At 42.8% G+C, this 22,559-nt stretch overlaps 4 protein-coding genes and 1 long non-coding RNA gene across 7 annotated transcripts; 2 read left to right on the forward strand and 3 right to left on the reverse strand.

Annotated features, from left to right (window-relative positions):
* Window positions 1–414: 414 nt before the first annotated feature.
* Window positions 415–2,516, forward strand: LOC105286638. Of its 3 annotated transcripts, XR_003406669.1 has the most exons (4): window positions 415–1,832; window positions 1,922–2,011; window positions 2,117–2,191; window positions 2,264–2,516. It is a non-coding gene; the product is annotated as an uncharacterized LOC105286638 (long non-coding RNA). The 3 variants fall into 3 exon arrangements; XR_895282.3 differs by having other exon boundaries at window positions 415–2,011; window positions 2,117–2,320; window positions 2,411–2,516; XR_002193867.2 differs by having other exon boundaries at window positions 415–2,011.
* Window positions 2,517–2,688: 172 nt separating this feature from the next.
* LOC113562156 lies at window positions 2,689–4,067 on the reverse strand. Its single transcript, XM_026970562.1, has one exon. It carries the CDS (start codon window positions 3,850–3,852, stop codon window positions 3,271–3,273), a length of 582 nt encoding a protein of 193 aa, XP_026826363.1. The 5' UTR covers window positions 3,853–4,067; the 3' UTR covers window positions 2,689–3,270.
* Window positions 4,068–10,197: 6,130 nt separating this feature from the next.
* On the reverse strand, window positions 10,198–10,527 carry LOC113562130. Its single transcript, XM_026970469.1, has one exon. It carries the CDS (start codon window positions 10,525–10,527, stop codon window positions 10,198–10,200), a length of 330 nt encoding a protein of 109 aa, XP_026826270.1.
* Window positions 10,528–19,810: 9,283 nt separating this feature from the next.
* Window positions 19,811–20,572, forward strand: LOC105285781. Its single transcript, XM_011350260.1, has one exon. It carries the CDS (start codon window positions 19,811–19,813, stop codon window positions 20,570–20,572), a length of 762 nt encoding a protein of 253 aa, XP_011348562.1.
* A 1,042-nt stretch (window positions 20,573–21,614) lies between these two features.
* On the reverse strand, window positions 21,615–22,559 carry LOC113562131. Its single transcript, XM_026970470.1, has 2 exons — window positions 22,014–22,559; window positions 21,615–21,927 (listed from the first exon to the last, which is right to left on the reverse strand). Exons 1-2 carry the CDS (start codon window positions 22,484–22,486, stop codon window positions 21,615–21,617), a joined length of 786 nt encoding a protein of 261 aa, XP_026826271.1. The 5' UTR covers window positions 22,487–22,559.

The raw sequence follows: 22,559 nt of genomic DNA on the forward strand, positions 1-22,559 counted from the left end.
GCCGAGATGCTGGATATTGGTTCCTTAGTAACGAATGCTATCATGCACATTCCATCACGCCACCCCGACACATGTTGTGTACAATGGGGTTGGGTTCGCGAATAGTCCGCGAAAATGTCGCGGTCCCTGCGGCCCTCCCTCCCCTCCCGCGAGTTAGGTCCGCGACATCACGTCACCCGCAAAACATGTTGTGTAGGTTTCTCTTACATCGCGCACGTGCCGTGCATCCTCCCTCCTCACCCCCTCCCGCGGGTTGGGCCAGCAAATACTGTCACGTGTGGATTAGGTCAGCAGTCCTCCCCCCTCCCCGCGCCCCCCTCGCCGTGTGACGTCGTACCTCCCTCCCCCCGCTGACTCAGCCCCCCTTAGATCCCTGGGTTAGAATCAGCCCCCCTAACCTACTAGTAATTTCGCGCACTGTTGAAATTCGCATTAGTAGTCTGCACTAGTAGTCTGCACTAGTAGTCACATTTAAAAAAATTAATTTTCACTTATTTATCAATTAATACACTTTTACTATATTCACTCCTGAGCTTTGCTATTTGCTATAATATATGTATACTCCACAAATTTTGTTAGTAGAGGGTATAGGCGGGTTCTACCTCACTTTTGGGTAGGGGGTAAGATAGGGCCTAACCCAGGTCAGTTATGACTCATGCGCGGCTCTAACCCAAGTCGGTTCTGGGTCGGCAGTCCAAACAGGGGCCGAGGGGGTATGACGTCACGAATGGTATGTTGCGACACTTTTCTATCTATATTCTAGGAATTATTGTTTACGATTATGTTTATGACTCTGTGGCACTAACGCTATTTGAGCGCCGATACCCGGCTGCTGGAATGTATGATATATCGTAAGATAACGTCTGGCGGGTAAGCTAAGTGTAGTACAATTTTCAAACACCATAATCTGCGTGGTTCACCGTGCGGCACTTTTCTATCTATATTCTAGGAATGAATATTTAAAAAATGATTACGCAACCACGAACCGGAAACCATTTGAGCGTTGACACTCGGCTGCTGGAATGCGTGATATATTTTAAGATAAAACATTCCAGCGGATAAACCACGGGTCTGAAGATTATTACCTACGTTCCCAAAATTAACAATAACAAATCCCCTCCTCACCAAGTTCCATCTCTCACAAATTTTTAAACCAATCAGTTTTCACGCAAAGTCTCCACCCTCGCCTCTAACAAATCGCTGGTCCTACTCTTATTTTTTCTACTGGCTACATGCAAAAGATTTTTTCACATTCAGTCAGTTGATCGTCAGAGTGATCGAAAAGTGTAGTGAACGAGAAATAAGAATATGTGGGCCGCTTACCGAAGAGAAATGGAGCTGCAACAGCAGGCCTGTGAAAACATCGCGGATATCGTAAAGGTCCGATACCCACATACTGGGGTAAGTTACATATTCAAGAAACATTGTTTAACGTCTACAGACTTTGTCTTTCATTTCTTATTTTATGTGTTTCAGTATATATGGGTGGGTGACCAGCCCTTCCAACAAGTGCAATTATACCGCGAGGTTGGTATAAAATTCGATCCCTCCCCGGTAAGTATATACATTCACCCGTACATACTTGCATATATTTATACCGTTGCTTTTTCTTTTTTCCAGATCATAGATCCGGTCAATATTAACATCAATGGATTTGTAAACATCCAACGCAGGAGATGGGTTAGGTGGATGCGTAAGGACAGGAAGCAGTACGCAAATTATTTTAATAACATGGTAGAAAAATCCGTCGACGGTGATGACATCTTCCATTTAAGAAAGCTGTTCGGGATGGAGGGGTTGGGAGGAGGAGGAAGACTGGAATGATGACATCGGTATGTAATTTATTCATTCTTTCATTTATTTTTATACAACTGTTCTATTACGAATATTAAACTAATAAACTTTTTTGTTAATCTTTCAGAAATACCCTATGGGGGAAATTCCCAGACAAAGGAGTGGGACGAGGAGGAATGGGTGGCATGGGTAGAAGAAAATTGGGATGATGACATCGGTGAATATTTTATTTTAATTATTTGTTTCTTTTACATATTTTTTATACAACAACAACTGTTCTATTACCAATAGTAAACTAATAAACGACTTTTTATTGTTACAGATGCTATATTGGAGACAATTGGAGAGGATTTCCAATCAAGATTGAGGATTGAGGATGATGATGATGATGATATCCGTGAGTTATTTTTTCTTTTCAACTGCATTCTATTATGAATAAGTGTAATAACCAACTCGTTTCTTTTTACAGAAATTGTATTCGAGAGAAAGAGGTTGCGGAGGGACGACGACGATGACGAGGATGTCAGTACGTATTTTTTTATTTACTTTCTATTTTGTATTCTTCATTGCTATATTGTAAAGTAACTAATAAACGTCTTTGATGTAATTTTTTCAGTATTCCTCTGTGAACGGAAACGCATGAGGTTTACGGAGGAAGACGATGAGGAGTGCGAGGAGGAGAGCGAAGATGAGAGCGAAGAGGAGAGCAAGGAGTGCGAAGAGGAGTGCGAGGAGGAGAGCGAAGAGGAGAGCGAGGAGAGCGAGGAGACAGAAGAGGAGAGCGAGGAGGACGAAGAGGAACAGGAGCGGAGATGACAAAAATTATAAAAATAAAAAACATGTACAAAACACACACACACACACACATTTATCAAAAAATAAAAAAAAACGTTATAGAAAATAATTACAATTTATTCGCTTCCTCCATCACCCCTTCCGTCTTTTCTACCTGCTCCTTCACCACCACTACCTGCTCCTTTTACGCTAATTAAGGGGTCAGGCCACCTTAAAACCTTCAAATTTTCAAAAACAATTTTTGGGTTAATTAATTTCTTTTTAAATTATTTTAATACTTCAAAGTATGGCAAATACATATACAAAACGAAATTATGATTGTTGTTAAGATACATTCCACAGAAATTCACGATAATAGTCCAAGTTTCAAGCAAATATATAGAAACCCGATTAGCCGATGACCGTCCTTAAAAAGAAGCTGCGATCGTTTATATTACCGCATGAGTAAGCGATTTTTATGGGGATTTCGGAGTATCCCGTATTACCGGTAAAAAAGATTTTTTAAAAATGTCATTCCGTTAGTAATATAGATGACTACAGCTTCCCTTTAAGAGTTAATACTTTGAATATCTCATAGATGCACTCGTGTGAGGAAAATGAGAAATAGGTATGGAAAAATAATATTACAATTTATGCTTAGAACAGTATTTTTATTAATAATAATAATAATATTTTTACAAGTTATATCTGTAGCTTGCTAAAAAATAGAGCCAACAGTTCACAATCTATAATGTGATTCTCATCGAAACAATCGCTGGCGCGTATGGCGTTCGATACATTTCTAGGGTTGGTGGACGCCATGTTTGAAAATTGTGTGAACTTTGTGTCGACTTTATCGACCATACGGTTCAAGCGGTCGAACATCAAATTGATACATCGGTCCAGGTTGAACATGATGAAGAACGTCGATTCGGTCATCGCCAAACGTACGTTGGATGATTCCAGATATATGAGTTTTGTATCAGATACTGGACTCTCACTGATTCGCACCGTCAACGGTCCAACGCTGATAGGGCGGTCGCGAACATCCTTGTGGAGACGGTTCTGAATATCCCATCGCTGTTCGTAGAATCCTTTCCACGTTTCGAGAGACAGGATCAACTCGTTCCCTCGATTATCTCCTATTGCAATCTCGACATAGCTGGACGGACCAACGTTGATGCCGATTTCCAAGTACTTATACCACGTAGCCGTCAGTGCATATCGCCTGCTCAGTATGCGAATCGCGCGACGTGCGGGTAAAACGCTATGGAAAAAAATCATGAGTAAAAATACTTTCTCTATAAATTAAAAAATCAAAGTATAAGACAATGGAGAATTCTGTAACTTACGTGGTACATTTTTTCGATGGAGTTTCAGTATCCTGAGGCGGAACGTATGGAACGTAATAGTTCATGCTGCTGCTGCTCTCCTGACCGGTATACATTGCTGCTGGTTAGAATCGAGGTTTTTCACACGCTGTGGCAGATGTTAAACTGAATGTGCGCTCACACGTCTGAACGCGTATATATACAATTCTTTACCATAGGGAGGGGATTCTTTACCACAACAGGGGAGGGGATTATCTAAACTAAACGAATAGGTTCGAACGTGTATACGATTATTTACCGCAGGGGAGGGGATTCTTTACTGTAAAAGAAGGAGAAAAGGAAGTAAAAAAATGGAAAACGTATTTTATACATAATATATTTTATTTTTTTGCTGAGACCACCAGTTGAACATTTTAAATACATTTTGCAAAGCGTAGTGTGATACATGTTTGTTACAACGTAAAGTGTGCTTAACGTCCAACTTATTCAAAGGTGATATGTCCTCGTAGTGAGCGTCAATAGTCTCGATGTAGATATCATCATCCAGAAGCAGATTCCGCAACCATTCGCGTTTCTCGAGTCCCTTGACATATACGATGGGTGGTGCTTCGTCATCGTCATCGTCGTCGTCCATTACCGCCTTCGTGATCAAACGCCTAGCCCAGCAGTATGGAGTCGTTCCATCCTCCCATTGTATTCCATGATGATGCGCCGTCAGCCAAGAGGCTTGCGATCTCTCCGCTCTAGTGAGACCGCGCCATGATCCGCAGGGTCCAAAAATGTAGTGAGAGAGAATATTTCCATTTCTCAGCACGGCAAACTCCTTCACGACAAAGTTTCCGCCGACGATGAAGCCTTGCAGATCCACAAATGTTGGCACGGACATGGCTGTTGTATCAACGCGTCGAGAAGAAGACGACTACAATCGTTCTCGATGAATCGCAGATGTTTTATATATCAGGTTCTCGATGTTATCGCGCGCTCAAGTGATTCTGCGCACAACGTTGGTCAACGGGCTGTATTCGACCACGCGATCATGTATGATGAGACAGTAGGCTGTAGTATTCGCCGGTATGTCTTCCATGCAGTCGAACTCTAATCGCACGTCAACGGTGGCAGTCTTCACAGATTCGCTTTGTCGCGAACAATTGATGATGACGAAGGGACCGCAAAATCCAAATTTGTCAATGGGAAGAAACACCTCATCATGATTGCCTCCATAATACGATTTGTAAAACCGCGCGTACATATCATACAGGATGGCATATCTCTTTTTGCCGAAATCGAGGTTCAAATTGTCGTATGGATAAAATTCCAAGTTTAGATAAACTTTCACGTTAGTTAATTTGCAATCGTCGAATCGAGTTATCGATCTCGTTATATTATTCTTTCGACCAGTTTGCAACGCAAAGATGACGTATCGCGGCTTCTCGAGTTGCGTTGTTGCCTTGACGGTCCATGCATGCTTAGTCATACTCTGCAGCAGAGGAAATTCTTGCAGATCCCACGAGCGGAAACTCATGCCCAGAAATCTTCCACTCTCCAGAGTTCATAGCATAGCCAGCTTGTTGATCTCGTTCAATGCGACGTGGGGTATACGCCATTGTACACTGAGTAATTCAATCTCAGGCTGGATCTCGGCATCTCCTCTTAGACAATTGTTGTCGTTGCGCGATCGTATGAGAATCAATTCATGACGTGCATTAATCGCCACACTCCTGTAGTTTTCACAAAATCCCAGCAGCATGCTAAGCGGTACGCAAAAGTTGAAGTGGCCCTCTTCGCCGTTTGAAAAATTCACGATATCCCATCCAGCATTCTTCAACATCCCATTCCTTGATGCCGTAAGAGATACATAGTTTTTCAGAGTGAAGGTTATTCCAGCGTTTCTGTTGCGATCAATGTCCACATCGTTGAGTTCATAACGAATCTCATCGAACATGAACGCTATGTTGTGGGCATGCGCGGGCACTCACGCGCGGTGCTATACGACGGAACACGACAGCCTACGGGTTTCCCAGTATTTGTACAGAGTATTATTTCCCCTCCCTTTCGAGTAACCAATACATGGTGTCAGAAGTGGGATACCGCGTGTGTAAAACAGATAAAGTCTTATACGTACTCGCGTACGAGAGTTAAATGTGCAATACAGCAGAAAACGTACGCTAACCTCAAATGGCGTCGAACGCGCACGTTATCCAAGCACCAGGAGAATTTGATTTTAGTCGGCCAGAGACGTGGCCAAAATGGATCAAACGTTTCGAAAGGTATATTTCGGTAACCGGATTGTCGGACAAATCAGAACAGGACAAAATCAATCTGTTGTGTTATACGATGGGAGAGAAATCTGAGGAGGTTATGATTCAAGTTATGCCAAGTATCACGGCGTCGACCAGGTTTGCAGAAGTCAAGGCGAAGTTCGACGCGTATTTTTCGCCGAAGAGGAATGTTATCTTTGAGCGCTACAAATTTAATTCGCGCGTACGAGAGACAGGAGAAACGGTCGACTCCTTTGTCACAGCTCTACATTCATTGGCTGAGACATGCGAGTACGGAGTCTTGAGGAACGACCTCATCCGTGACCGTATTGTGATAGGAATCCGTGACACACGTGCCTCCGAGAGATTACAATTAATAAATGATTTAACATTGGAGAAGGCCCTCGAGATCGCTCGCCAAGCGGAAATACAAGCCAAGGAGGGAAAGACACTCCGGCACGCAACAGACGAGGAAACGGAGGTTAATCGAGTGTTTCAAAAACGCCGCAATTTCCGGAAGCAGAAAAGCAGTGAGGACACCCTTCGCCGAGAGGAGCAAACGTGCGGCAGATGCGGCTATCCGAATCACACACCAGATAGGAAGTGCCCTGTCTTGAGATCTACATGTCGGAGATGTAAAAAAGAAGGCCATTGGGATCGGATGTGCAGGTCCAAAGAAGTACGACACGTGGAACAACACGATACAGCAGACGGCGACGAGGAAGCACACGTTGCGCCCGCGTTCATCGGCGTTGCGAATAGTTTGTTGGGGGAAACGGATTTTCAATTCCAAGCGTACATTCCCAAAATTTTTAAGTCATTATGTTTTATTGTTGATACAGGCGCGGATATTACATGCGTTTCTGATGAATGCATTCCACAAGTATGTAAGAAGAGCATCCGTAAGTCAGGGAAAATTATTTTGGGACCTGACGGGAAAAAGTTACCGTTGATGGGATGTTTATTTATAACATTGGTTCAGAGAGCACGAAAGATACAGGCGACGGTTTATGTCATTCGGGGATTGAAGCGAAATTTATTAGGGAAACCAGAGATAAAAAAGTTTAATTTAATCAGTACGATTAATAATATTCGAGAGAATATTTGGGATAGTTTTATTCAGGAGTTTCCTCAGGTATTTAAGGGGATAGGCCAGTTTCAAAAGGAATTGCATATTCAGTTTAAAGAACATGTGAAGCCTTTTTTCCAAACAGTTCCTCGGACAGTACCTATTCCTTTACTTCCAAAATTAAAAGCAGAATTGGATAAATTGTTAAGATTGGGAATAATTAAAGTTGTCGATTTTCCAACAGAATGGTGTAGTCCAATAGTGGTTGTTTCCAAGAAAGGCTCTGACGACGTTCGTTTATGTTGCGATTATACACAGTTAAATAATAGCGTTAAGCGACCTAATTTTCCAATTTCTAAGGTCGAGGTAACCTTAGCAGGGTTGAGGGGTTCGACCATATTTACAAAATTAGATGCGCAGTCAGGATTTTATCAAATACGGCTGCATGAAAGTTGTCAACCATTAACAACCTTTATAACCCCGTTTGGTAGATTCATGTTTACGAGGTTACCATTCGGTATTAATTGCGCTTCTGATTATTTTTCACAAATGTTTTATGATTTGTTTCATGATTTATCTAACGTAGCCGTTCGTGTTGCCGATATTTTAATCCATACGAATAGTATGGAGGAACATTATAGTAGTTTGAGAACAGTTTTAGATAGATTACGAAGCGCTAGGATAACATTGAATAAGAGTAAGTGTATTTTTGGAGTTAAGCAGGTAGAATTTTTAGGGCATTTAATATCGGGAAAAGGAATTGATATTTTACCGTCCCGTATTTCAGCTATTACGAAGTTTCCAATTCCTAAAGATAAAGAATCTTTAATGCAATTGTTGGGCTCAGTAAATTATGTTAGTCGGTATTTACCTAATAAGTCGCATATTTTGGAGCCTTTACATGCTTTGTTGAAGGATGATGTTTTATTTGAGTGGAATGATCCGCAACAGAAAGCGTTTGATCAGATACGAGAGTTATTAACAAAAGCTCCAACTTTGGCGCATTACGATTATTCCAAAAGCATCATAATCCAAGCAGACGCTTCGAGTTATGGGTTAGGGGGTGTTTTATTACAAGAAGATGCAAAGAAGAATCGGGAGGTAGTGGCTTATGCATCCCGAACGTTAAGTTGTTCTGAGAAGAAATATAGTCAAATAGAAAAAGAGGTATTAGCTTTAGCTTATGCTGCGGAACATTTTAAAGACTTTATCATAGGAATTGAGATCGTGTTGGAAACGGATCATAAACCCCTTGTTCAGATTTTGCAGACTAAAGCGTTAGATGATTTGACCTCTAGATTACAGCGAATCCGGATGCGTTTGATGCGGTATGAATATAAAGTGATTTATGTACCGGGTAAACAATTAGTATTGGCGGATTGTTTATCGAGGAACCCTATAGTGGAGGATCATAGTTTGAAAGATGAGTTTGAAGAAGAAATTAGTCATTATGTGCGTTTTGTTATTAGCCATTGGCCAGTGTCAAATAGTTTTTTGCAACGGATAAAGGAGGAGCAAGGAAAAGATATTGTTTGCAGGAAGTTGAAAGATTTTTGTTTAGGTACGTGACCGAACAAAGATAGACTACCAAGTGGATTGTCGGTTTATTTTCCATTGAAAGACAGTATTTCATTTTCTGATGGATTTCTTATGTATGGTACCCGGTTGCTTATTCCTCTTTCATTACAACGAGATTTATTGATTAAGGTACACGAGGGGCATTTGGGCATAAACAAATGCAGGGACCGAGCCAGACAGTCCATTTGGTGGCTTGGATTGAATACGCAGTTGAAGCATTTAATCGAAAGTTGCCCACGATGTATTGAGCATAGAATAAATAACAAAGATTTTTTCGTGAAAGAAGCATTTCCAGATCGGCCATGGCAAAAAGTTGGTATGGATTTACTTAAGTTAGATGTATGGTATATTGTTATAATGGATTATTATTCTCGATATTTCGAATTTTTTTTTGAAGACATTAATTGCGGCAGAAGTTATCAGTAAGTGTAAAGAAGTTTTCGCGAGATTTGGTATTCCTGAAATAGTCAGGAGCGATTGCGGCACACAATTTGCATCCGAGTTTCGCAAATTTGCGGCGGACTATGATTTCGAGCACATAACTAGTTCTCCTAAGTATTCGCAAAGTAATGGTGCTGCAGAAGCTGCAGTCGAGATAGCCAAATCTATTATTAAAAAATTCTATTATTAAAAGATAATATTGCTTTAGGACTTTTAGCTTATAGAATTACGCCTTTAGATAATGGATTTACCCCCGCGGAACTCATGTTTTCCAGGAAGATCCGTTCTCGCGTACCAATATTACCTCGTTATTTAGGATCGTTTAAGGAGCATAATAAGATTAAGGTGAAGGAACAAGAACGGAAAGATAAACAGGAACGTAATTATAATAAGAGACACCGCTCGAGGAAGTTATCGAAACTTAATGTGAATGATCTCGTATGGGTAATAGATATCCGAACATACACTAGGGTTGTAGAAGCAGATCGCAATCCCAATGCGTACGTAATTAAAACGGAAAGAGGTAGTGTTTTGCGAAGGAATCGGTGACATTTGGTTCCTGCCCGCTATGAGCCGCGGAGAGCGAATGGCGGCCCTGCTCCAGCATGGACAGATAACATATATGAACGATCGAAGAATGTAAGCGTTGATGAGAATGCGGATGAACACATTGTAAAGGCCGACACAAACGGTGATGTCGAGACGCGAGATGCAAGCGAAGTAGAGAGCGAGGCAGAGAATACCGAACCCGAGAGCGGCGGTGCAAATGCATCTCTTCGCAGGTCCGAGCGAGATAGGAACCCAATACACGATTTCGCGATTTTTTTATGTGGTGAACATTGTGATGTTGGGACGTTGTATTTATGTTTTACATGTTTATATATTATTTAATATATTTATTTAATAAAATGGAAAGGATGCTGTGGGCATGCGTGGGCACTCACGCGCGGTGCTATACGACGGAACACAACAGCCTATGGGTTCCCCAGTATTTGTACAGAGTATTATTTCCCCTCCCTTTCGAGTAACCAATATATGCTACGCAATTGTTCTCCAATACCACATGCTTATTCGCTGCGGGTTTCTTTATCGTTAATTTACCCTCGACGTAGAGAAAACTCTCGCATGGTAACGTGTACAGATCCTGTTGCTGTATGGGTATTCGTATCTCATCGCTGTATCCAAACGTTATGTTGGCATACGGATTGTACGTGTGAGTCTCGATCTTGACGGTGCGATCATCAAAGATCGGCTTGTCCCCGATGTTGAGAATCTCTGTCATTTTAGATATTTCGTACTGCGAAACCCAAAGATCTCAAAAGTGCAACGTTCGATGCGGTGAGCTTCCTTCTTTTATTAGGTTGTTGAGTTGCATTATCACTCGATACCGTAACAGCAGTTGACTTCCTCGGAAAAATATTACCTCTCGCAAAATTGTCGTTTAACACGAGCATCACCAACGCTTCCACGTTCTGTTACTCTTGCCGCCGCCGCACGTGTAATCTAATGGTAATCTCCTCGCCGCGAAAATCGAGTAGTCGTCCCTCTTGATCTACAACGCGTATCGTTAGCTCCGTAACGCTCCTGACGACGATCGGAAGGTAAATGATCTGCGCAGGCGTTTCTGATATTTTATATCCCGGTTCCACCCTCGGTTAGAATTCATGTATCGTGTGCACGCGTCTGCCATTGCTGTATGCACCGGCAGTCACGCTGCATTCTACACGAATAATGTTTACATTCATTATTTTTATCGATACGTCCAATTCGTGCCATTTTCCCGGTTGTAAGATACGGTTCGCAGAGAATCCTAGCAGCGATCCTATGTTATTAGGTTTGCTGAATTCACTCTGTATGCGCACTTGATTTCACTCTTCATCGTGCTGTGATTAGCGCGCAGTACTATCGGATAATCATCATCGTTGTCGTCCTCTCGTTTCGTTAGATGCGTGACGCTGCGCCGTGCACCATCGACGGGACGTTTCACACGCTGTGAGTGTATGAGTGTGCGTTTTAGATATTGGTTTATGGTGTTCAATTCATATGATCCATCGGGAATCGTAATCTCCATGTCGTCTTCGCCAAAGTAGAATTTATTGTTCGAAGCGTTCACATTTGGTATCGTGTGATACGTTTCGAAGACAACCAGACCGAGTTCGTAATCACCATCGCTCAAATCTATGGCTGGAAAGTAGTTTGCCGTGAGGATACTGCTCCTCCTGGTCAGCGTAAGTGTCAGCGACATGATGAAGAAACCATCCAGCGAATACTGAATATTCAAAGCACCTCGTTAGGCTTTAAATTCATATTGATCATCGACCGTTTGGAGAAACCTTAGACACATCTGTCCGCAGATACTCTGGTCATACGTTTAATATGATGTATAATTGTATTGAATCTTCACCGCATCTCCGAAATAGCGCACCAGTTCCTTGGGAGGTTGAAGATTACCGAAACTGTCGAAATATAGGACGCGGTCGCCTCTCTTTGCATACACTACCCAATGAGTATCGGGGCCATCCCAAATTCACGATACCGCTCTCATTTCGACGTACACCACCCATCGGTAACCCATTACGCATGAAAACGTCGCGAAAGAAAGGCACGCGCATACGCCTTGCCAGTTGATCCAATTGCACGTTGGTGGTTACACCCGCAGGCATCTTTAACGCCTTTTTGACGTTTTTTTTTCTTCTTCGTTACTGCACCCTGTCTGTCCTCGTTTGTACGGGGCGAGATACAGTTCGCGACCTTCCATCGCGCGATGGTGACGATGCATTTCTTGCAGTTGACGCTACACAGCTTTGTTGTCGTTCACCGCTTTAGCGATCCCCGCTGCCCCGGCGGCCAACGATCCGAGTGCACCCAACATCGGTAGAATCGGCAATACACCGCCGCGTTTCGCTATTGGAAGTATTCGTTGCTTCGTCGTTCTTTTCTTCGTCGTCTTCTTCTTCATCGTCCTCAGACCCATACCGAACTTCGTCTTGGCCTTCATCGCTGCCCAGACAGCCGTGGAGGCGGCTCTCTCTTCCAGAGTCGAATCCCTCGCGAAAACACGTTCTCGCGCTCTCTTGGCGAGTATCCTATCCGCCGCGTGTCTCTCAGTGAGATCCTTACTCCGAGAATACGCTATGTCGTGCTCGCGGCACGCTGCGTCCAATGGATTTATACCCGGATCACCTCTGGCTAACCGTTTCGTGAGTCGTGTACCCGGACCGCAAAACTGATAGCCGGGGATGTGCAGCTCGAAAGGAAGCTGAATCGTGCGCGTTTATCGCACGATTCAGCAGACTTCCGCCTCTCACTGATTCGTTCGTCGCGAGCGCTGACATTCACAACATTCCTGATCAACGGTGCCGGACCGTCGATGTGCGTTCGTTGCCACGGTTGATTGTAATGTTCGTAACAACGGTGGTAAGTCTGCACTTCTGCATCCACCTTTATATGTTCCGGGAGCTTGTTCCACACGTGTTCGATATAGTTCCCACACACTTGCAGTAGAACTACCTTTGACACAAATTGTAACTGCTCAGCGGTTAAATCAAGTATATCGGAAGGACTCGTCAGTGTGACAAACATTTTGACACTGAGCGATCCGCGGTTTCACGCGCCTATAAATACGAGTGTGACTCCGCACCTAGCAGTGGCAAAATGAGATTCGTGCGGCAACCATTGACGATACGGGTTACAAACTGCGACGACAGATTACGACAGATGGGTGACAATGAGGCGATACATAAACATGGCCCGATGCTGCCGACCACTATACGCGCAATCATCTGCGGTCCCTCGAACTGCAGTAAAACCAACGTTCTGATAAGCTTACTGGAAAGTCCGCACGGTGTACGTTTCGAGAACGTGTACGTGTACTCGAAGTTGTTACAGCAGCCGAAATATCAGTACCTAGAGAATCTGATGACATCAATTGATGAGATCGGTTACTTTACGTTCTCCAATAACAGTGACGTCATTCCACCGTGCGAGGCACGTCCAAACTCGATCTTCGTCTTTGATGACGCGGCGTGTGATAAGCAAGATACGGTGAGAGAATACTTCTCGATGGGACGTCACTCGAACGTCGACTCCTTCTATCTCTGTCAGACGTACGCGAGAATACCGAAACATCTTATACGCGACAACGCGAACCTGCTGATCCTATTCAAACAGGATGGTACCAACTTGAAACACGTGTACAATGATCACGTGAATACCGACATGCCGTACGGTGATTTTTGTTCATTGTGTCACAGTTGTTGGCAACGTGAGTATGGATTCTTGGTGATAGACAAGGATAGTGCGCTCACTAACGGGCGGTACAGAAGAGGATTTAACGAATTTGCGGTACTGCAGAGCGGTTAGTCGTTGTCGATATCCTGTCGGAGTTAAACGCGAACGATCGACAACATGGTTGGGAGCAGCGATATTCGTGAGCGTGAAAAGATCGCGAGGGCGATTGAGAAAACGAGCGAATCAATCCGCAAGAAACATCATGCTCTGAAGACCGGTATAATCGATGACGATATCGCTGTGAGGACACATCTCGGACCTATTATCGAACCGCTGCAAAAGATCGTTGACAACTCGAGCACGCGCGCGGTGAAGGACGTGGCGGTTGAAGTACCCCGCACCTCGAAGCGCAAGCCGGACGTAGGGCTTGAAATACTACGCGCCCCGAAGCGTGAGAAGAAGAATGTGATAAGGAGTAGGGTAAAGAGGAAACTAGTGAACGGCTCGTCGGATCGCGAATCACATAAATCGAAACAGCCTCGAACCGAATCGAGCGATGCACCAGATGCGCCAACGATAACCTCTACGCCGCGTACGACGATCCAACCGCCGATGAATCTTCCAACCGAGGACGAGAACGTTTTCGAAACCACGAACGAATCGTTCGCAACGTCCGTTCAACGAGAAGTACAAACGCCAGAGGGTCAAGAAGCGTTGCAAACTCAATTGGGTCCACTGGGCCAAAAGTTCATCGAGGCTGTCATACGCGGTGACAAAGACATAGATAACGTTTACGGAGTTTATTTGAGCAACAATGGAATGAAGTTCGGTTGTAAGCCGTTCGACGTAGACCATGAAGATCATATAATTCTCGACAATGTTCGATACAAAGGTACACCAGGTCTTTACGAGCTGGTTTTCAAGAGAATTCCCGATGACATCGTGTACACGGCTGACGATTTGGAAAAGTATAGGAGCATGTTGCTGGTGACGAACGCGTATAGACGCGATCACAGCGCACGAGGTCAGGTAAAGAGTAACAGGGGACACAAGTACAAATACATAATCGCACCGTTACTACCAACTGAATCTAAGACGAAATCCGGAAGAGGATTACCCCACGCTATGACACTGAATGACAATGCGATCGATTACGTGCACTGGGACGATCCCAACGAGCTGGTGGAGCGTCTACGATTGCTCAACGCTTCGCGTCAGGCCGGAAACAACTCTCACGACAACGAGATGCTGTCGATCATCGAGGAACTTCGAGAAGCTGGTCTCATAATAAATTGACTCGTGTATCGTCAGGATGACTCAATCCGTCGACGTCACTCACATCGAACGTGTATCAAACGTGTATAAACGGCTCAACAACGGCTGACGAACGTGTTTGAACGTGTATCGAACGTGGAACGAACGAGTCAAGAACATGGAACGAACGAGAACGCAAGTTTTAAGAACGTGGAACGAACGTATATCGAACATGTTTGAACGGCTAACGAACGTTTTTGAACAGATAGCAAACGGCTTTCGAACGTGTTTGAACGTGTATCGAACGTGTATAAACGGCTCAACAACGGCTAACGAACGTGTTTGAACGTATATCGAACGTGTATAAACGGCTCAAGAACGTGGAACGAACGAGTCAAGAACATGGACCGAACGAGAACGCAAGTTTTAAGAACGTGGAACGAACTTCGCGAGGCTGATATCATTATAAATTGAACGTACCATTGAGCACGTGAGTCAATCGAGCGGTGTTACTTGTAACGCGAAGATGACGATTAACGGGTCTGAAACGTTATTGCGGACGAGTGATAACATTGCTACGAAATCTAATATGGAGAAGAGCATCGATACTTTAGGAGTTAAACATGAAGAGCTCGAGAAAGAAATCATCGATATGCAGAAAAAAATCGCCATGTTAGATTTCTACCGAGACAGTCTTGACCGGAAAATAGACAGAAGAGTCGCTGAATTAAATGAAAAAATAGATAAGATGGATAAAAGATTCCCTACCGTTTACAGTACGCTTATAAGTCATGTGTCAAACAGAATCAACGATACAGAGGTAGGCTTCATTGAGCGTTTCCAAAACGTTAACACCCGTTTGGATGCATATCAAAAAGAATTCAACGATGGAACACAAAGCATGAAGCATGAGCAAGAAGAGATTAATGCAGCTCAAAAAAATTTAACGATATGATATGGGGGGAGAGATCGGCCATTGTGAGATCGTTGACGAGGCATAAAATGCTATAATGGAGCTCCGATCGAAGCATCCGAAAAATTAAATATAAACGCAACAGTGTATTGGAAAACAACGTCATTACGAGCTGATTGGTCGATAGCTCTTCACTCTCTACGATATGACATCGGTGAAATCTGCTGTCAAATGTTTCGAAAAGCGTCGACTCGTCGAAGAACTACATGCACCAGCGAGAAGGAATTTTCCACGAAGATGCGTCATTGTGCGTGGATTTGACGATCTGTGGCAAGCTGACCTCGTTGAGATGCGTCCGTATTCTCATGTCAACAGAGGATACTATTATATACTTACTGTCATCAACGTGCTGAGCAAGTACGCATGGGCCGTGCCACTCAAGAGCAAAGGTGGAAGCGAGGTAGCTGCTACGATCGCCGGGATAATTCGAGAGAGCAAGAGATGTCCGAAAAATTTGCAAACCGACCAGGGAAAGGAAGTTTACAATACTGACGTACAACGACTCATGCGGAAACATAACATCAATCACTACTCCACGTATTCGGTGTTGAAAGCTTCGATCGTTGAGCGATTTAACCGAACGTTGAAGAATAACATGTGGAAGATGTTTACGCTCAACGGAAATTACAAGTGGGTCGACGCGCTACCGCGGCTCGTTGCGGAGTACAACACCCGAAAACATCGAACGATTGGCATGCGACCCGCCGACGTTACCCCCGCGGATGCTGAGAGACTCTTGAGTACGGTGTACAGCGCGATAAAGATAGCGGGTCCAGCCAGGTTCAAAGTAGGCGACTCGGTACGCGTCAGCAAGTACAAGACGGTCTTTGAAAAGGGCTACACACCAAATTGGACCACCGAGGTGTTTAAGATCGTCAAAGTACAACATACCAATCCCGTGACCTATATACTCGAGGATTATCGTGGAAAATCTATCTCTGGAGCGTTCTATGAGCACGAGTTGCATCGTGCGAAGTATCCGGACGTGTATCTCGTGGAGAAAGTACTGCGCAGGAGAGGTGACAAGGTCTATGTGAAGTGGTTGGGATTCGATGGATCGCACAATTCATGAATACACAAGGACAATGCTGTTTAATACATTTATTTCTTCTTCTTCACAAACATAAGAATATATATACAGGGTGGTCCACTTAAATCGATCATCTTAGATATTTCACTTGTTTTTGATGATACGAAAAAATGTCTAAGGAAAAAGTTGCACCGTTCGAAGGGGCTATCGTGATGACAGAACAACAATTTTTTCAAGGCTATTTTTTTCGGAGATTCAAAGGTCATGATAATTTTTTTTAATGGAACTACATATTTTTGTTTGCGCAATTTTATAGCCAACATCGAGAGGAGTTCAGCGACCTATGACAACATGACCTTTAAATGATCTTGAACGTGGGAAACAGAAAAATCAAACTTTATGCTCTTCAACACAAAAATTTATTTAAGGAGGTGTTCGAAATGATGTCCTCCGACTTCAATACATTTTCTAAGGCTCCATGGACGTTCTACTTATCGAAGCCACCTTAGATTTTCGACGGTCCAGTAGTTCATATTTCTTCTATTTACTTGTCCATGGTTAGTGAACATTGATTCATCGGTAAACACTCTCATGTTCTGGAATTCAATGGAATGTAAGATTGAAATAATTCCATACATGTATTGTGTGCGTGTGTGTATGTGTATGTAAATATTTATAATCGTGAAATGCTTTCGCAGTTCAGTTCATTTCCTGAGCTTCTCGATATCAGAGTTTAAATATGACTGATTATACGAAAGAGGAAAGAATAGAAATGCTTCTTATTTACGGTGAAAGCGGAAGAAGCTCTACAGAGGCGCAGAGAATGTACGGCCAAAGATACCCTGAAAAGCGTTTACCGTCTCGCGCTGCTTTTGACCGTCTTATTAAAACATTTCGTGAAACTGGAAGTGTTTGTTCACGTAAGAAAATGCGACCTCGTTTGCAAACTAATGAACCAGCAGAAGTTACTGTTTTGGCTGCAGTGGCAAATAATCCACATATCAGTTCTCGACAAATACAAAGAAATACTGGTATTTCCAAGACAAGTGTTTTACGCATTCTTAAACGCCACTCATTTCATCCATGTCACATTGCATTGCATCAAAAACTTCATGGAAATGATTTCATTCATCGAATAGAATTTTGTCAATGGGCGCTACAACAGTTGGAGGTCAATGAATTCTTCTTCAACAGAATATTGTTTACCGATGAATCAACTTTCACTAACCATGCACAAGTAAATAGAAGAAATATGCACTATTGGTCCGTTGAAAATCCAAGGTGGCTTCGACAAGTAGAACGTCAACGTCCATGGAGTCTTAATGTATGGTGTGGTGTTTTACACAATCGAATCATTGGCCCTTTCTTTATTGATGGTACATTAAATGGTCAAAAATAAGCTGATTTTTTGTCCCAACAATTACCAAACTTATTGGAAGAGGTGCCGTTAGAAACTCGTTTACAAATGTGGTATCAGCATGGTGGTTGTCCGGCTCATAACGCACGTGTTGCACGTACAGTTTTACACGAAATGTTTCCGGAACACTGGATAGGAAGAGGAGGACATATCAGTTGGCCAGCACGTTCTCCTGATTTGAATCCTTTAGACTTTTTTGTGGGGAATGTTAAAGAACACTGTTTACAATGATGTACCAACTACACAAGAGAACATGAGAGAGCGCATTATGAATGCATGTGCTAGTATAAATTCAGAAACGATAGAAAGGGTAAGAGTATCATTTGTGCATCGTATTAGAAAATGTATTGAAGTCGGAGAACATCATTTCGAACACCTCCTTAAATAAATTTTTGTGTTGAAGAGCATAAAGTTTGATTTTTCTGTTTCCCACGTTCAAGATCATTTAAAGGTCATGTTGTCATAGGTCGCTGAACTCCTCTCGATGTTGGCTATAAAATTGCGCAAACAAAAATATGTAGTTCCATTAAAAAAAATTATCATGACCTTTGAATCTCCGAAAAAAATAGCCTTGAAAAAATTGTTGTTCTGTCATCACGATAGCCCCTTCGAACGGTGCAACTTTTTCCTTAGACATTTTTTCGTATCATCAAAAACAAGTGAAATATCTAAGATGATCGATTTAAGTGGACCACCCTGTATATATATATATATATATATGATGTATACAATATATGAAAATATAAGAAAATACAATGAAATACAACTCTTTATTATTATTATCCTATGATACATATTTTATAACGGTACGCGGTAATGTCCCCACGGTAAGGTGTTTGTAGACTTGGGTACGATGTATCGTTTATCGTCATGCGGACTCAGAGCGATTTTCGTCTCACGAACGGTGAACACGTTATACAGCTTTGACTGTATACGGGATTGATCTCGAGTCATTTCTATGCGGTCTTTCAAACATTGCATGTAATCGTTGAACGTTATTGTTCATGTGACTACATTCGTCTTAACTCCTTTCGCCTTCTTCGTATCTTTTTTACCGTCTACCTTCAAAGCATACATTTTCGCTCTAAGTCCGACGAATTCGGTCATTATCGCGCCGTTGTTCTCATCTTTCATTAAACCTGACACTTTTTTGTTCATGAGCGGAATATTATATATGTTGTCGGATGTGTAATCGCTTGTATCAAATCTCGGAATGTCACGTTTCATTTGATCGTACACGTCGTCGCACTCGATATGGTAAATTAAACTATCCATATCCGTGTACATGATCTTGCATTTTTCGCGATAAAGAGGTACCATATACTCGTGATGAAATTCGTACAAACACGTCTTGTATATGTCGAGTATGCACATACCCACGTAGATTGGTTTGTTGAATTTCACCTGGAGTTTGCGCAGTTCAATCGCGACCAGGTTTTCCGAAAAGACGCTCCGGCTATGGAAATTTGGTTTAGCGATCAGTGCCTCCGCACCGTACCTTCCGTTCCATTTTGTTACAAGCTTTACATCCATATGATTGCGTACATTCTCCATAGTTTTTCCAAATACCGCGTTGTTCATTAGTTTGTACAAATTTTTTTCAAAATCGTTTTTAGCTGCTGCCCTAAATCGCGTATTCAGTTCGATGTACTCGCGGAGCCATGGAGACTGAGAAAATTCTAAGACTCGATGAATTTTATCAGTTTCCATGGCTCCGCGAGTACATCGAACTGAATACGCGATTTAGGGCAGCAGCTAAAAACGATTTTGAAAAAAATTTGTACAAACTAATGAACAACGCGGTATTTGGAAAAACTATGGAGAACGTGCGCAGTCACGTGGATGTAATGCTGTTAACGAAATGGAACGGAAGGTACGGCGCGGAGGCAATGATCGCTAAACCGAATTTTCACAGTCGCAGCGTCTTTTCGGAAAACCTGGTCGCGATCAAAATGCGTAAGCTCGAGGTGAAATTCAACAAACCGATCTACGTGGGTATGTGCATCCTCAACATATCCAAGGTCTGTTTGTACAAGTTTCACCACGAGTACATGTTACCTCTTTATCATAATAAATGCAAAGTTGTGTATACTGACACCGATAGTTTAATTTACCATATCGAGTGCGACGACGTGTACGATCAAATGAAACGTGACATTCCGAGATTTGATACAAGCGATTACACATCCGACAACATATATAATATTCCGCTCATGAACAAAAAAGTGTCAGGTTTAATGAAAGATGAGAACAACGGCGCGATAATGACCGAATTCGTCGGACTTAGAGCGAAAATGTATGCTTTGAAGGTAGACGGTAAAAAAGATACGAAGAAGGCGAAAGGAGTTAAGACGAATGTAGTCACACGAACAATAACGTTCAACGATGTGGCTGACACGTCGCCCAACCGTATAAATTATTAACATCAAAATACATTAAATAAGATGAAGGTTTCAATGGGTTGTACGACTGCATGTACTTATTGTTAGCTTGCGCGTACCTGTGCGAACATTGGCTCAGGCCGCCGCGTATACCGCGTTCTATGAACATGACCATATCGATATCGGTAAGGAGTTCAAAATTTATACGCATATGTTTGAGCATCGCGTCCCATGTAAAACTGGGCAAAGTGTAATAATACGCGGGATCAAGACCGTAACTGTTGATACAACTATCGCGGAAATTTTCGAATACGTCTGCCAACAACAAGACATCCGTTTTCAAGTATAAATCGCTGTATTCGCCGAGCGTTCGAATGGCGAACCGTTGCCACACGTTGACAGCGTGCGCGTAATAGCTCTCGGATACCGTATTACCGGTTAGTGAACTGTAGTATGATTCTCGCGGTGGTAGGCGAGTATTCTCCAACTTTTCGGCGCAATCCACGTACTCGTACGGGAACACACCCTTTCGCGTAAGTAAATCAAAGTCGTTGGTAGAGAGGTGTGCAAATTCGAATCGTACAATTCTGAGTTTATCTTTACTGAGAAATGATGACAATTTATCCAGACTACTATTCAGAAATCTTAACGAATCGATGAACCGCAATTGCACATGGTTTCGGTATTTCTTGTCATCATCTGACTCATTAACATGTTTTGTAAAGGAAATATATTTTTCTTTGTTTATCGGCAATACATCAACATTGCCCTCGAACGCGGTGGCTATTTCTTTAATGATAAAATGTGAGTCGTAGCCGGATAAATTATGAAACATTATCGGAATGGTATAGGAATCTTTGTAATTTAAGTTACAATTAGAATGTGCGGGATCTCTGTACCGACCGGTGAGATGACAATGATCGCATACTCGCGTGTCGTCTGACGCGAACGGTTTCTCACAGATATGGCAATGCGTTGCACTATTATACTTTTCACACTCGTCTCGCGTTAGATTTTTCATGGGGACATTTCTAGACAAAATTGCTTTCACGCGATGCGCTAAATCTTTTAATTATTCGATGAACTACGCTATGCAGTCGGTATCGCGATGGGATCGGTATCCGGATAACGACGCATCGTAATTGCATCGCACGTAATACCCGATGCTGAATACCTGGTGATGCTGGTACAGCTTCGGGTTGTTCTCCTCCGTCTCCTGCAGGATACATTCCAGATCGGCGTACACGACGAACGGTATTCTCTCCTTCCTGTTGTAGTTGGTGAAACTTAACCACTTGTCCTCTTCATTTGGTAGAACGATGGCGCAGTCGTTCATTCGTTGACAATCCGCGGTGTGGGCCTCCAATTTCTCGTTGGTATGGAAATAATGTAGACATCTGCAAGAATAAAAGAAAGAACCTGTTAATTTCTAGCAATGCACAAGTATTTGTTGATTATATAAAGGTATAATAGCGCTACTTACCGATCACAAATGTATTTTTTTCGTTTATTGCTGCTAAGTTGGGAGCTCACCAGCCGAGATAGATTCTTGATGTATGTGAAATGTCCCACGTTGTCAAGCGGATCCTGCATGTACAGCAGGTTCACATGCTTCTCATCATCGCACTTCTTCTCATCGGTGAGTCGTATCGGCACGATCATGAGTTTTTCTTCTTCCTTCTTCTTCTCCTGGGCGGCGTATACGTTTATCGAGATGTCGTTCAGAAGCTCAAAATTTTTTATTTGCTTCAGCGTTACTGGAAACTCTATGCCCTTGAGATTCAGCACCGTTGTATAATGCGGATAGGAAAATTTGCGTTCCGTGTTTCTTTCCGCAGGATGAAGAGCGGCGACCACCGACCACCCGAAACATGCATTGTCCTTCGATTGCACATTCACCACTGCTTTCTTCGTCTTTATCTCCTCCGGTAATTTAATGCGACATCCAGCGTGCATCGGATTGTGTCTGTTCACGTTGATGGTCAAGTTCAATATACGCGACAATGCCCACCCGCTATCGCGCTCCTGG

The sequence above is a fragment of the Ooceraea biroi genome, chromosome 6, assembly GCF_003672135.1.
Source record: "Ooceraea biroi isolate clonal line C1 chromosome 6, Obir_v5.4, whole genome shotgun sequence".
Lineage (NCBI taxonomy): Eukaryota > Metazoa > Arthropoda > Insecta > Hymenoptera > Formicidae > Ooceraea > Ooceraea biroi.

What these genes read in the sequence shown, in the direction of transcription:
- LOC105285781 (XM_011350260.1), top strand. Translation starts at nt 19,811, where the DNA reads ATGGAGACTGAGAAAATTCTAAGACTCGATGAATTTTATCAGTTTCCA.
- LOC113562156 (XM_026970562.1), bottom strand. Translation starts at nt 3,852, where the DNA reads ATGATTTTTTTCCATAGCGTTTTACCCGCACGTCGCGCGATTCGCATA.
- LOC113562130 (XM_026970469.1), bottom strand. Translation starts at nt 10,527, where the DNA reads ATGACAGAGATTCTCAACATCGGGGACAAGCCGATCTTTGATGATCGC.
- LOC113562131 (XM_026970470.1), bottom strand. Translation starts at nt 22,486, where the DNA reads ATGCACGCTGGATGTCGCATTAAATTACCGGAGGAGATAAAGACGAAG. An exon ending in AAAAAATACATTTGTGATCG is followed by an intron (nt 21,928 to 22,013) that starts GTAAGTAGCGCT and finishes TTATTCTTGCAG; the next exon opens with ATGTCTACATTATTTCCATA.